We start from the raw sequence: 16,026 nt of genomic DNA, 5'->3' as shown, positions 1-16,026 counted from the left end.
GCATAAATTATATTGCAAAGAGGTATTACTACGGAGCTGTAGTGGCTGCATTTTGCAAGGACGGAGCGGCCCTGCAGCGTTTAAATGTTGGAGACCGTGAACGTAACGAAGATGTGAATAGGCAAGAGGAGCCACGGTATATAATAGCCTCTAGGTGCGACCGTGCGAGACGAATCAAATATTGGGGGTTCCCCACCTGACCAGACCTTCTCCCTCCCCGAACTGACAATGTCGTTACTACGCCACTTGGGACAGCCTTTCTGAAACGGTGACGACCAGTCCCATCCAAGACCGGGGGGGGGGGGGGCGTGGTTTTGGGGTCGCCTTATTCCTACCGACGGAGCCTTCATTCCCGGTCGGCGGCGCTCCTCCTCTCCTCGTTCCAGGTGTACAACGCGTTCCCCCTGCTGAAGCACTTCCCGGGGCCGCACAAGCAGCTGTTCAAGGACAAGCAGCGGTTTTTCGACTTCCTGCAGGTCTACATGGATGAGCACCGGGCCGAGCGCACGCCCAATGAGCCGCGGGACTACATCGACGCCTTCATCGACAAGCAGGCCGAAGAGGTTTACGGCGTTTCCCTCGCTATTCGCGCCGAGGGATATACGTTCCCAGAGACGCTCATGAACGGCACATTTGGCGGATGAAAAAATGTTTTAATGAATTAGTTTAAATAAATACGTAGGCTATTAAGTGCATGAAAATTATGTATCTCATCTTTCTCATCACTTTCTCTTCACTTTATATTATCACTTTCTCGCATCACATTGTCCCTCGTCATTTTATCTCATCAATTTATCTATTTCTCGATGCAGTCGTGTGAAGTTCCAGATGCGATTCACAGATACCAAGTTCGTGAATAACGTCTTTGTTCAATGGCCGGCAAATAAATCATAATTTGGGCGGTAGTTTAATGGCCAGCTGCCTATCGGACGCAGCTGGGCTTGGGGACTGGCCTTGATACTGTGGAGTGAACATGCGGCAGATGGTCCATGACAGGAAGGGGAAAAACTCCGGGGCAAATGGCTGCTATTTTTACACGCTTTTATTTAACTCACTGTTGTATCTTCAAATCTTGTAACTCAATTTTAACCCACTTCCCAATGTGGTATCGACTGCAAACTTGATATACTGACGTCATACTAATGACTATGCTATATTCTATCATAAAAAGTATATAAAATGTATATATTTCAAAATTCTTTTTTATATGTTATGTTTCGGCTTGGGTCTAATTGTCCACGGTAAACTGACGTTGGCTGTAATTGACCACGGTCCCTTACGTTGTGGCAAGCTTCGGGGCCACTTCCTGGAGTCGTGGAGTTCTTCCATTACTGGTAGGGTACACTTCATTAAAACGTGTTTTAAAAAAAAATGTAATATCATATTTTAAGTAACCAGGTGGGAACTCAAAAGAGAGCAGGATAAAGTGTAACTTAGAAAGCGTGACCTGAGTCACCAAAACGACAAGAGAGAAGTACAACAGCGAAACAAATAGAACAAAAAATTGCCAAAACAATTAAATACAAAGCAGAGAAAAAATCTAACCGAGTTACATATGACATTGAACATACTGCACTAACATAAATGAATGTCAAATAAAAAAAAATGTCCCGTAACGAAAGTTGGCTCGGACAAATTATTATAAAGTATCGTTCACCAGTACGAATAAGTGAAGAAACATTAAAATGCAATTTGTGCTTTATTGCACGAGCCTGTAAACGGACAACGATGCATGAGCATAGACAGGCAAAGAGGGAAGAGGCAGATGGGGCCTCTGCTGTCTGGGTAAAGCCGCCTGCAGGAGGAACGACCATCGCATACGCGACACAGATGTCAAAGTTGCTTCATGCGTGGGTTCGATCCCGACCCTGACACCTGCTGTATATTTGGATTTTACGTGTCTCTCTCCCCTGTGGTCACGTGGATTTTTATCCGGGTCCTCCGGGTTTTCCCTCCACATTTAGAATCAACATCACGCATTTATGAGTATTTGGCTCCTATACATTTCCACGCGATAAGTCACTTTGTTGAGCTATCATTTGAGGCCAGGTCGAATTTGAAAAAGAACTACATAGCCCATTGGGCCTTACGTGGTTAAAATGAAAAATTGTTTAGTTTTTAGCATACATGAGGTAGTGAGTTTGTTCTTGACCATTACACTTGTATATTTGGAGTTTGCATGAACTTCCCATGGTTGCATGGATTTTTCTTCATGTCCTCTGGGGTTTCCCTCCACATTTAAAAACAGGCGTTTAGAGTTTTGACTTAAAACTTTTGTGACTGCAGGAATTAATATTCTTCTATTCTTCATATCACCTTGCCATACATAGCAGGGGCAACCAAAAAGATTTCCAAAATCATGAACAAACACAATATCCAGGTCCAATTTAACACAGTACATAAAATTCGTGATTTGATCTCATCCGTGAAGAACAAGATTCCTGACATGCAATATTCCGGTGTCTACAAACTAAGCTGTATCTGCGGCAGCAGTTACATTGGGGAAACTAAACGACATGTCTCGGACCGTGTTCGTGAACATAAGGCAGATTTGAAACACGGTAGGAGCAATACTTCTGCCGTAGCTGATCATTATTCTAATGCGGCTGGCTCACACGAAATGTATTTCTCTAAATCGTTGGTATTTTGCAAGCCTACTGGCTATCAACAAAGATTTGTTCATGAAGCCATCCAAAAAATATATACACAATTTAAACCGAGAAGACGGTTATAAACTCAGCAATCATTGGAAAGATGTCATCAGCCACTTCGGGTCATGACTTGATTTGAAATTTCTTGTCAAACTCCGCCGTCAGCAGTGTGGATGTGTGGAGCGAGGTGCAATGCCCCCCATCTCTACCCCTCTCTCCCACTATCTCTCACCCCCCTCTCTCTCCCTATCTCTACCCCTTCTCTCTCCCCCCCTCTCTCTCCCCCTATCTCTACCCCCCAAATCTCTCCCCTATCTCTACCCCTCTCTCTCCCCCCCTATCTCTATCCCATCTCTCTCCCCCTTTCTCTCCCCTGTCTCTCTCTCCCCTATCTCTGCCCCCTGTTTCTGCCCCCCTCTCCCCTATCTCTTCCCCCCTTCCCTCCCCCTATCTCTTCCCCCCTTCCCTCCCCCTATCTCTGCCCCCTCTCTCGCCCCCTGTCTCTCCCCATCTCTCTCCACCTATCTCTGCTCCTTCTCTCTCCCTGCATTAGCATTGGCTGCCCCGCCCATGCTGCTGACACACCGCTCAGCGCTGGCTCCACGGCTCTTGTGCCCCGCCCACTCACAGCTTTGGCTCGTTTGCGTCCATTTCAAGCCTTTATAAACAGTTGCAGTTGGAGGCTTGCCTCCACTTTTCTCTCTACCTGATGACGACCACTTGTGTTGCGATCGAAACGTCGTGAGTTTTTTTTTTACTTTCTATCTACGTGACTTTACCAAAAGAACTAAAGAATAGGCGTTTAGAGTATATGGCTGCTATAAATTTCCACACGATAAACCACTTCGTTGAGCGATCATTTGTGGCCAGGTCACTTCCGAAAAAGAGATCTATAGCCTCACCTGGTAAAATAAAAAAAAGTTTCATTTAAGATATGTTTGTGGAGGAGGTGATTGCATCTGCCGTGGCGAGTTCAGATATGATGTAAGGTAAACCCGATGGTTGCGGAGCATTCAGCTTCCCGATGATGTTTGCGTTCTGCCACTTGTTCCTCCATCATCCTTCGATGATGCTCGGCATGCGGCCAAGTCGTTCTGCGGCGTTCTCGATTTGGGGCACATTATTGGGAGGTTGGCGAGGTCTGTTTGGGCGGTCAGGCCCTTCGTCTTGATAGCGGGTGTATTGCCGGAGTGTTGTTGCTTCCTGGTAAAGCTGTGCTGGTGAGATAATGGGAGAGAGTACTTCACTGCCCTGGACTGAAAACATAGCCACTCAGTAGCCTACAACACCAGTATGATGCATGGCGGTCACGTATTCATGCACTATCCAGGCCCAACTCTGCTTGGCTTTGGAGTATAACTTACAGTACAGTCTTTTCTCCTGTAATGCTGCGTGTAGTTTTAATAACGCGAATTAGATATATAACACGATGAATTGTTAGAGAAGACATTTTTATAATAACGTGGATGCGAATTGGATATAACGTGATCGAGTGAACAGAACTACGTCGCACGAGTAGGAATAAGCGTTTTTACATGCTGCCTTGGGGTAGCATCATCACACAAGGCATTGGGATGGTGCTTGATGCTTCTACAGTAGATGCTACCCACATGCCTCAGTCTTTGTTCAGCCTTTGTATGCATCTCATGTGTTATCGTGGACTGTGCTTTTTATCCTATATTATTTATAATAACGCAATTTTTCCATAACGCGGTGTTCTTCAGGACCGCAAAAACTACCACCGCGTTATAGGAGAAACAGGCTGTACTTAAGAGGTGTTAAACTGCAGTTCAATGAAGAAACTTAAACTAAGAAAAGGTGGCGAGATGTTATCTACCTTGCCTGGAATGTAGGAGGACGTGGGTTCGATCCTTGATGCCTGCTGTACAGGCAGTCCCCGAGTTACGGAAGGGTTAGGTTCCGGAGAACAATCCGTAATCCTAATTTTCCGTATGTAGGAAACTCAACAAATTTCCCCCCTACCCGATTACGAGGTTCGTTTTCTCTCAATACAGTATCACGCTGTCGTCCATTTTCTATCGCTACCTGTAACGTATCGCTGTACATATGCTCTGCCCTTCCTACGATTCTTTCATTTAGTCGAATATCTATCCTAACACTACCCATTATGAAACTAGTTGAACATTCACTGTATCCAATTCTTTATGAATACCACACATTTTTTTATATTGTTAACAGAAAGCAGTCACTCCTAAATGTTCAATTACTATGCATTAGGCTAGCCGAGACTTCTTCGATTGCTGTTGGTTGAGACCATAAGCAATCGAAGTGTAATTGTGTTAAATCAAGTACATAAGTAAATAACTCATGAAATAAACTTAAAATGTAGAAAACTATGAGTAGAAACATGGGGAAAAGGAGATAGTTCTAAGCACAGAAAACAAACAATTACATAATGCTACAAAAGAAACGAATTACGTAACGCTCCAAAAAATTCCAGAAACCCAAATCCTAGTGAAGCTCAGGCTTTGTGAAGGTGATATTTTTGTAGAGGGAGGCGTAAGGCGGTATTCATCCGCAACCTCACTGCCCATATAACGAACTAAACAATTTCCGCATGTTGAATTTTTTTACATTATTTATGGGAGCATTTCCGTAAGTCGGGCCTTCCGCAACCCAAGTACTTACTCTATATTGTATATATATAACTGCTGTCTTGGCTGTGATGCAATGTGCACGTGAGGCTTGGGGTCCAAATCCCTGTGCCACGCTGTTACACTATGTACATGTATATTGAACTTCTTTCGCACCATACTGCACAACAGATTTTTTTCTGCACCTCCCTCTGTTGTTGTCCACGACAATATTATTGTTACTGGTTTTACAACTGACATTGCGAAATGCACGATAATCACCAATGGCCACCCGCGGTTTGTCGATGAAAGGAGGCAGGCATGCGCAGCACGACGTTTGACAACGAGTCGTTCCTCGCCTGCATCACCAGCCTCTTCCAGGCGGGGACGGAGACGACCGCCAACAGCCTGCGCTTGGGCCTCTTCTACATGATTACCTTCCCGGACGTGCAGAGTGAGTGCCACCACCACCATCCATCATCAGCGGCAAGCTTGGCTTCGGACCGAGCGGTTTGAGCAAAGCGATCGTGATGTCTGCGAGGCTCAACTGGGATGGTGTGGTCGTGAGTTGGCAGGCTCCTTCCTTTTTCAGTCCCCCCACCCACTTACACGTGACCATGCCCACTCAACCACTAGCCCCGCCCCACACAGTGATTGACCAATCGCTCTCTCTCTCTCTCTGATGGCTTCACCCATTGCTCATAGGCCCCACTTCTCTGCTAACCCCACCCACTACAGGGTCTTCTCTACTAACGAACGAGTTAGGCTCTGGGGGTCTCTGCATAAGTCGATTTGTTCTTAAGTCCAACTTTACTCCTGTTGATTCCAAACGTGTAGTATGGCGTGTACACTAAACAGGGGAATGGCTTCAAAAGTTGTATAATCTCCTATAAGATGTAGATACCACTGGTTCTTCACGTTCTGCAGATGTAGATGCCACCACCGCCATGTATTGCGTGGTGGTTGAACTTACGACTCTCGGTCTGAACGGGCTATTGGACATAAGAACAGGTTTGTTTGTCCCTCTGAAAGTTTGTAAGTCGTTCTCTCAAAGTTCGTAATTAGAGTCTCCATACTCAGGTAGCTCCATACCTCTGCCTGAAATCACAAGTCCCGAGGGTGAAGCCGGAAAATTTTGATCCGGGACAAAATCCCGATTTTTTGGGGGGGGGAAATGCTTTGTAATGCCGGAACAGCCTTTTCTGAAGCTGTGACTGTCCCAGCCAAACCAGAACGTTTGGTCGCTTTCCACTTTGGGTTAGGACGAAGGTTTGAATTGCCATGTTTGATTTTTCAGCTGAATGTACATGTTTTGCCTTTGAATTTAATCAAATATGGATAAAAGTCTCACATGTAAGTGTTGTACTTTTGTCACATATCCTGGAAAACAGCTTTGTAGAATGTCGATGTCAAATGACGCAAACTATATAGTCAAACTACATCCCTTACCAACCTACTCTCTCAACTATTCACCTTGCAAGTCTACCATTCTTACCCACCCAACTAAGTACCTACTAAGCCTTTTTCTCCTAGTTACTAACCTACTATCTCATTCTTGATTTGAAGCTTTCGTGACTGCAGGAATCCATACTCTTTGGTTCTTTCGGTAAAGTCACATAAGTAGAAAATAAATTTAAAAATATATATCACGACGTTTCGATCGCAACACAAGTGGTTGTCCTCAGGTGAAAAAAATAATCCAGCAGTAGAACTGCTGAACCAGCGAGAGAGCTGCTACAACAAGAGGTTATATACGTGGCGAAGGGCAAGCAGGTGGGGTCTGACCTGGAAAGGAATTCCATCCCCGGACGCAAGCACGTCAGTTGTGTTAATGGGAGAGATTAGGGAGAGAGAGATTAGGGAGAGAGATTAGCATGAAATGAGCTTCCGTCGCCGCATAAGAGTGTCCTCCCCGCATATGCGCATAACAGCAGTGTTAATGGGAGATTAGCGCTATGTTGATGGGAGAGATTAGGCAGAGAGATTAGGGGGATTAGCAAGTTAATGTCATGTCTATGTGTAGATGAGTAGTATGGCGACGTGACGTCCTGCGCGCGGTGAGGCGCGATGACTTCAATCACCACACAACATATGTGTAACACAAGCTGCGGCGCTGTTACTACCCATTTACCCACTCGCTCAAATAACTTTACACCTACTAACCTACATGCTCACCTATCTACTCATCCCCCACCATTACTTTTACCCATTGATAGTCTTAATAATTTTTTTTGAAGGAGCTTTTAACGCTTCCTTATGGAAGCAACATTTGCATATGGGACAAAGCCAGAGCACCGGGACAAACCCTAGACATACAAGAAATACTCTACACTCTAGGAGAACCTGATAATGTGGATACCTTTAAGCCTCGTCTTAAAACACATCTTCTTAAGTCAGTTTATTTTATTTAGCTTCTCTGTCTCTCTTGCTAGTTCCTTATTCTTAGAAGGCACCTTGAGACATTAGTGGAAGGCGTCTTACAAATACATTCAAATTATTATTAGTACACTTGCTTTCTGCTCCTCAATCCCGGATGTAATTTTTGGGATTCCAACTGAGGCTCTCTCGTGGCCCAGCATGAACACTTATCCTTTGACTGATGACTCGCCAAGCTCACCTTTGCAAATGAGACCATTCTGGTCTATTTAGAGTGGCTCACCTGGATAAACAAATACCCTTGAGACGACCCTGCCAGCGTGATCGGAAACCTTCTTGAACACTGCGAGGGAGCAACGCACAACCCCCGAGACTCGAGCAGAGATCTCGATGACCCCGGGCCCCAAGTGACATGTTCTCGTGCATGCGCAAAAGTGCGTGGAGGAGCAGATCAGCCTGTAATGCTGTGTAAGAGCGCGTGCATGAGTAGATCAACCTATAATGATGTGTGTAAGAGCGCGTGCATGAGTAGATCAACCTATAATGATGTGTGTAAGAGCGTGTGCAGGAGTAGGTCAACCTGTAATGCTGTGTGTAAGAGCGTGTGCAGGAGTAGATCAACCTGGAATGCCGTGTGTAAGAGCGTGTGCATGAGTAGATCAACCTGTAATGCTGTGTGTAAGAGCGTGTGCAGCAGTAGATCAACCTGGAATGCTGTGTGTAAGCGCGTGTGCAGCAGTAGATCAACCTGTAATGCTGTGTGTAAGAGCGTGTGCAGGAGTAGATCAACCTGTAATGCTGTGTGTAAGAGCGTGTGCAGGAGTAGATCAACCTGGAATGCCGTGTGTAAGAGCGTGTGCATGAGTAGATCAACCTGGAATGCCGTGTGTAAGAGCGTGTGCAGGAGTAGATCAACCTGTAATGCTGTGTGTAAGCGCGTGTGCAGGAGTAGATCAACCTGTAATGCTGTGTGTAAGAGCGTGTGCAGGAGTAGATCAACCTGGAATGCTGTGTGCATGAGTAGATCAACATGTAATGCTGTGTGTAGGAACATGTGCATGCATAGATCAACCTGTAATGCTGTGTGTAAGAGCGTCTGCAGGAGTAGATCAACCTGGAATGCTGTGTGCATGAGTAGATCAACATGTAATGCTGTGTGTAAGAGCGTGTGCAGGAGTAGTGCTGGCCACCCATCCCCTCATGTGCTGTGCCGGCCTTCGTAGGTGCTTGCAAACAGCACTTGCCCCAACAGTCTGTTAAAGGCTATACGGGGAGGGGGGGGATATTTGTCTCTGTGCAGAAGTACATCAGACCGTCATGCTGTGTGTGTCAGCAACAGATCAGACTGTCATGCTGCGCCCGCGCGTGCATACACAACAAGCGCAGGAGTAGATCAGGCTGTCATGCTGTGTGTTTCGGAGTAGATCAAGACGTCCATGCTGCACGTGCAGCAGGTCAGACCGTCACGCTGCGATAACCCCCCCCTCTCCGACGCGCGCGTTTCAGAGCGTGTGCAGGAGGAGATCGACTGCGTGGTCGGCCCGCTGCGGTTGCCAACGTTCGCCGACCGCGACGCCCTCCCCTACACGCATGCCGTGGTGCACGAGGTGCAGCGCTTTGCCAACATTGTGCCCATCGCCGTGCCACACGCCACAACCAACGATGTCACCTTCCGCGGATTTTTCCTGCCCAAGGTTCGTGGCGATGTTTGTGGCGGGGATGGGGGGGGGGGTAGAGGCGGCAGAGGCCCCCAGGGGTTTGGGCTGCGCCTTATGAAGACCCGGTGGGCCTCGGTTCGATTCCCGCGCACGGCCCTACACCACCCACTGACGATTATCTGAACCGGTCCTGGGGCCTCCCCTAGGGTGAAGTCATCCTCAAAAGTCAGTGGCCTTGTGTGGTGCGGAAAATCATCGCCACTGGGGAGACAGAGGCGCTCGGGCACGGTGTTGGCCACACCCCATCCCCTTTCGCGTGCCGCGACGGCCTTCATAGACATTGCTCGTGGACAGCACTTTGCCCCAAACGGTCCCCTAAGGCCACGTGGCGATCTTTGTCTTTGTCTCTGCAGGGCACCCCTGTGATCGCCCTCCTCCACTCGGTGCTCAGGGACAAGTCTCAGTGGGAGAGGCCTGACCAGTTTTACCCGGAGCACTTCTTGGACGCCGCCGGAAGATTCCGCAAGCGGGACGCCTTCATGCCCTTCTCCGCAGGTGGGAGAGTCACTGCCACGCGGCAGCTCACATGTGCGTGTTACACGGAATGATCGACACCCCCCACCCCCCCCACCCCCCCCGATGTCAGTCAATTAATTATCTCGATTCCTAGGAACATTTCGATGCTGATGTGTTTTTGTCTCCTTTGTATTGGCCGAAGACACTGTGGCAGTATTTGCAGAAACCGATCCATCTTTAAGATTCCCAACGAGGTGACTGAGATCTTTGGATCGCCTTCTAAGTCATCGTTCTTCATCACTCCCAAACCCAGGGCGATGTGTATGGGTTTGGGAGTGTTTGGCGACGCGACCTTTGGTGCCCATTAAACCAAACACCTTGTTTCTGACCAACAGAGAGCAAACAGCATTCAGAACAGAATGTTGACCGAGCATTACAGGAAGAAAAAATCAAGTGCTATCCCTCGCTCACATCGTCACTTCTTAATGGAAAACACGCGTGCCTTCGTTCAATGTAACACACATCAATATACAGTTATACTGCAGTGTTTGTCATTGCAAAGCCACCACGGGCCACTGGTGGCTCCTGGTGGCCTTTAGTGCGACCCCTGACGTGCGGCCCCTGACAACACGCAAATTGTGAAAACACCACCTCATCATCATCGTGCTGCTGTGAAACCCCCAATGGTTTCACATGTGTGGCGGCCATCACGCTGATGATGTCATATCGGCGAAAGTGGTCTTCCTCTGAAAATTAGTGAAGAACGCTGCTCGATGTACTCCGAGGCCAAAACTAATTTCCGGGGGTGATCGCGGCTTTTTCCGGTCCTGCTCCCAGGCTATGGAATGCTTTGCCTTTGCTAATAAGACCATCACAGTCGTTCGACCATTTTAATTTCGTCTTGAAAAATCACCCCTTTAAATTGCCCTTTTAACACGCCTAGTTCCGGTCCTATTAACCCTGCAGGTTCTCTTTATTTTCTGCTTTCCATACACGGGGGTGCTTTGGGAATCTACGAATGCGCCCTACAAATAGCGTCCCAAAGCCTGGGAGCTGCACAGTGGCCAAAGGCCGATGACCCCAGGAACAGAGCCTTGACCTCGGAATCCTTAGAAGAAGGTGATCTGGAGATGTCAGAGACCTCGTTGAAGAGTCAACACGGATCAGTTCCTGTAGATACTGCGGGGCTAAACCACTGAGTGCCTTGTAGGTCAGCAGTAGGGTCTTATTGTACAACCCGATTAAAAGATTTACAAATCCTTACGGAATGAATAGAAGATGCCGGCTTGGACGAAGGTGGTGAGATGTTAATTACCTCTCCTCATCTGCAGGAGGTCGTGGGTTTGACCCCAACCCCACCGCCTGTATATTTGGAGTTTGCATTACTCTCTGCCCATGGTCACGTGGATTTTTCTCCGGGTCCTCCGGCTTTTCCCTCCACATTTAGAATCAACATCAATCATTTAGAATATTTGGCTGCTATAAATTTCCACGTGATTAACCACTTTGTTGAGCTATCATTTGTGGCCAGGTCACTTTTAAAAAAGAGCTGCATAGCTCATTCGGCCTCACCTGGTAACATGAAAAGTTTTCGTTTAAAGTCAATGTGGACAAACATAAAGGTGAAAATTATTATAAAAATGCTCCCCTTTCTAGCACTATATCGGAGTTACTATGCATACATTATCAAAGCATATTTGTTTGCATGTTTTACCACAAGTATGTGTGGTTAATGCAGATTTAATGCCTTGCGATCGGTGTCTATTTGGTGTTTTAACATCTTAACACCTCCTGTATTATTGCCATCTAAATACTGTCGATATGGTCCCACAAAAGTGATCACAGTTACAGGTGCAGTGACACCCGACACAGTAAGTCCTCAGCAGTTGGAGTATTTACTTCTTCCGGCACGAGACGCGGGTCTTCAAGAATTCCCTTTTCTCCAAAGCGTACCGAGCTCTCGCGTTTCCCCCGAAGTTTCCTTGGCCGACTTTCAACTCCAGCCAATCACCTTCCACTTTGCCGAATCGATACAAACCGACATCCCTGTCAATCATCCTCTGTTTCCCCGCTCTTTCCATCTTGTATTTCTACCTGAAATCCCTTCTATATCCCTGCCTCTAACCAATCCCCTTTCAGTCCCGTTAAGTACCAATCAAAGGGCTTGTTTTCACTTCCCCTCTTGTGCCGCTCCGTTGCCCAGGTCGCCGCATGTGCATGGGGGAGAGCCTGGCGCGCACGGAGCTCTTTGTCTTCCTCTCCGCGCTGCTGCAGAACTTCTCGTTCCACGCTCCGCCGGGGCGGCCACTCCCCAAGCTCACGCTGTGCCCGGGATTCGTGCTGTCCGCCCCGGCCTACGAGCTGTGCGCCATCAGCCGCATTTAGCCCCTGCTGCTGCTGCTATAGCTGCTGCTATTGTTATTGCTGTAGCTGCTGCTGCTACTGCTGTAGCAGCTGCTGTAGCTGCTGCTGTAGCTGTTGCTGTTATTGCTGCTGGAGACTTCACAGTATATTGGAGGCGCCACGGTGGCTAGGAGATGTTAATTACCTCGCCCGGTATATAGGTCATGGGTTCGATCTCGACCCTGATTCCTGGTAGTTTGGAGTTTGCGTGTTCACTCTCCCCGTGGTTCTGTGGATTTTTCTCCGGGCCCTCTGGTTTTTCCCTCCACATTTAGAATCAACATCCACGCGTTTTGAATATTAGGCTGCTATAAACGTCCACGTTATGATAAGCCCACTTTGTTGAGCTATCATTTGTGGCCAAGTTGCTTTTGAAAGAAAGCTACATAGCTTAATGAGCCTTGCCTGGACCTCCCATTAGCACGCTTGGCTATGTAGGGGGCAAAAGAAGTTCAACATATATACACAAACACCTGGGAAAATAAAAATTGTTTATACTTTAGAGTCACGTTTGACAGAGAGATGTGACAGCTGGAAACTATAGGTTTGGAGAGGCGGGAGACTTTGATTTGCCAATTGTTCAGTATTGAATTAACAGAAATGGAATAGTACGTTAATTGTGAATTAAATGTTTATTAGAAAATGGTAAAGAGATGCATTTTTATGTTAAGCATAAAAAACACTAACATAACAAAATCACGCTATTTCATAATTCAATTATCCGGGGAAAATGCCAGATCATGAGCACTTTGTGACCATTGTTGCCAGATCTACCGATTAAAATACTTAATTCCATCTTTGTTGGTTCCTCGTGTCTTTGTGAATTTGTTTGGTAGCTGTAACACAAACCTCTTTTAATCCAAGTTCAATCACTTATGAAATTAACAAATTTTTCTCAAAAGTCCATCATAGGTTTTTTTTGGTTATATCGCGTAAATGTTTCTTTAAACCCGGCACAGCCAATTAGTAAGGTTTGTAACGTAAATAAAACGTGCCAATTCGTTACTAGCTTAGCACATTGGTGTGTTGGAGAGAAACCCACAAAATTTACATTCCGAGTACAACGTTTCACCAGTAATTATAACTAGCATCAGGCGGACAGTAATTACTGCTAGTTTGAATTGCTGCTAGTTGTGGAGGGAAAAACAAATCTTGGGCCGAGATGATTGCCCTCGCATATTCGTCAAACCTGCATGATGAATACGACTTTAGTTTTGTATGTCTGGAGTGAGTTCTAACCAGGTGCACACCAAGACTTGGAGGCAACACGTTTATTCACTAACACAACCAACACTGCTCAACGTTCCAAGGTTAACTTTGTACATTTCGGGTTAACTACGTAAGGTGGTGGCCACCGTTCCTAACCACCTAACCACTTGAACGGAATCACTATATGGTTGAACCAGAACAGCCGACACGCCATCGGGTCATTGTGCGCAGAGACTGAAGAGCGAGGATCGAAGAAGGCGGTTTCATTCCCGGGTCGAACAGCCACGCTCCCTCACGGGACTGGGCTTATATCGCCTCCGCCCCTGGTCACGCCCCTGGTCACGCCCCTGGTCACGCCCCTGGTCACGCCCCTGGTCACGCCCCTGGTCACGCCCCCTTCTCTCGCTCCTTTGCGGAGGCTCTGGGTCCACATCACGTGGCCCACTCCCTCCCTCCTGGGGGTCCCCGTGCCCCCTCGTCCGGTCACGTGCTCTCTCGGGTTCACCCAGACTGTCACGTCCTGATCCGACCTCCGTGACATCCGGAATCTGCCCTCTAGTGAGCCCCTATGTACAGTGAGGGAAAAAAGTATTTGATCCCCTGCTGATTTGTACATTTGCCCACTGACAAAGAAATGATCAGTCTATAATTTTAATGGTAGGTTTATTTGAACAGTGAGAGACAGAATAACAACAAAAAATCCATAAAAACGCAGGTCAAAAATGTTATGAATTGATTTGCATTGTAATGAGGGAAATAAGTATTTGACCCCTCTGCAAAACATGAATTAGTACTTGGTGGCAAAACCCTTGTTAGCAATCAGAGGTCAGACGTTTCTTGTAGTTGTCCACCAGGTTTGCACACATCTCAGGAGGGATTTTGTCCCACTCCTCTTTGCAGATCTTCTCCAGGTCATTAAGGTTTCGAGGCTGACGTTTGGCAACTCAAACCTTCAGCTCCCTCCACAGATTTTCTATGGGATTAAGGTCTAGAGCAGTGGTTCTTAACCTGGGTTCGATCGAACCCCAGGGGTTCGGTGAGTCGATCTCAGGGGTTCGGCAGAGCCCCCGCCACGGAGGTCCGGACACACTTGAATTATTGTGTAAATTTGTGATGACACACACGGCCCGCTTGGCCATCACTGGCTGCAGATGATCATGCTACACTGCTTGGCCAATCAGCGCTGCGGGGAATTTAGTGCGTACTCAGTAGTCAACGTGTGACTGTTGTCGTACGTCGTGTGATTTCTTTAATATTTTATCCATACTAACTATGTCGGGCAAAAGAAGAAAGTGGTCGGACGAATATGTACAACATGGATTCTCATGTATCACGGAACGTGATGGGAGTGAGCGTCCTATCTGCATGATTTGCAACGCCAAGTTGAGCAACTCTAGTCTTGCACCGGCAAAACTAAAGGAACACTTCTTGAAGCTGCATGGAGACGGGGAATACAAGAACACAACACTTGCTGAATTCAGGGTGAAGAGAGCCAGATTCGATGAAAGGGCCACTCTGCCTGCTCTTGGATTTGTACCTGTTAACAAACCGATCCTGACAGCATCGTACGAAGTTGCTTACCTGATCGCAAAGCAGGGCAAGCCACACACCATTGGTGAAACACTTGTGAAACCAGCTGCATTAAAGATGGCGAATCTGATACTCGGAACAGCGGCCGAAGGTAAATTATCCCAAATTCCCCTTTCAAATGACACCGTCAGTGACAGAATAGAAGACATGAGTAAAGACATCTTGGCTCAAGTAGTCGCGGATCTGATTTCAAGCCCGGCAAAATTCAGCCTTCAACTCGACGAAACCACAGACGTTTCTGATCTAAGCCAGCTTGCTGTTTTTGTACGCTATGTGAAAGACGACATGATAAAAGAAGAGTTTTAATTTTGTAAGCCTCTTACAACAACAACGAAGGCAGCCGATGTGAAGAAGCTTGTGGATGACTTCTTCAGAGACAACAATCTTTCATGGGATATGGTTTCTGCAGTTTGTACGGACGGAGCTCCAGTCATGCTGGGAAGAAAGTCTGGTTTTGGTGCGCTAGTAAAGGCCGATGCACCACACATCATTGTGACGCATTGCATTCTGCACAGGCATGCGTTGGCAACAAAAACCTTACCTCCAAAAATGGCAGAAGTATTAAAAACTGTGGTGGAATGTGTGAACTATGTGCGAAAAAGTGCTCTGAGGCACCGCATCTTCAGTGAGCTGTGTAAATAAATGGGCTCTGAATTTGAGGTACTTCTGCTCCATTCTAATATTCGGTGGTTATCCCGGGGACAGGTGCTGAATCGTGTTTTTGCCATGCGTGTGGAATTAGCCCTGTTTTTGCAAGAGCACCAACACTGCCATGCAGATTGCTTCAAAAATCCTGAGTTCATTCTCATTTTAGCGTACATGGCTGATATATTCGCAGCTCTCAATCATCTCAATCAGCAGATGCAGGGTGGTGGAGTCAATATCATGGAAGCGGAAGAACACCTGAAGGCTTTTCAAAAAAAGCTACCGTTATGGAAACGACGAACAGAGAACAATAACTTCGCAAACTTCCCGCTTCTGGACGACTGTGCAAGTAAGATCGAAGATGTGTCTGGAATCGGAGATATT

The 16,026-nt window shown here is 46.9% G+C and overlaps 1 protein-coding gene across 4 annotated transcripts in view; it reads left to right on the top strand.

Annotated features, from left to right (window-relative positions):
- LOC116951219 (cytochrome P450 2F3-like) overlaps window positions 1-12,993 on the top strand; it is a 53,403-nt gene extending 40,410 nt beyond the window's left edge. For all 4 annotated transcript variants that reach the window (XM_076073431.1, XM_076073429.1, XM_076073430.1 and 1 more), the window contains 5 exons: window positions 387-563; window positions 5,558-5,699; window positions 9,128-9,315; window positions 9,693-9,834; window positions 11,999-12,993. In XM_076073431.1, the coding sequence (XP_075929546.1) occupies window positions 387-563; window positions 5,558-5,699; window positions 9,128-9,315; window positions 9,693-9,834; window positions 11,999-12,180 (831 nt within the window). In that variant the 3' untranslated portion in view covers window positions 12,181-12,993. The remainder of the gene's footprint in view (window positions 1-386; window positions 564-5,557; window positions 5,700-9,127; window positions 9,316-9,692; window positions 9,835-11,998) is intronic.
- Window positions 12,994-16,026: the final 3,033 nt, after the last annotated feature.

Source organism: Petromyzon marinus, chromosome 42 (genome assembly GCF_048934315.1).
Source record: "Petromyzon marinus isolate PM22_M1 ecotype Great Lakes invasive population chromosome 42, UKy_Petmar_22M1.pri1.0, whole genome shotgun sequence".
NCBI classification, from domain to species: Eukaryota; Metazoa; Chordata; class Hyperoartia; order Petromyzontiformes; family Petromyzontidae; genus Petromyzon; species Petromyzon marinus.
The sequence above is the reverse complement of the archived record's forward strand: the minus strand, read 5'-3'. Positions and strand labels throughout refer to the sequence as shown.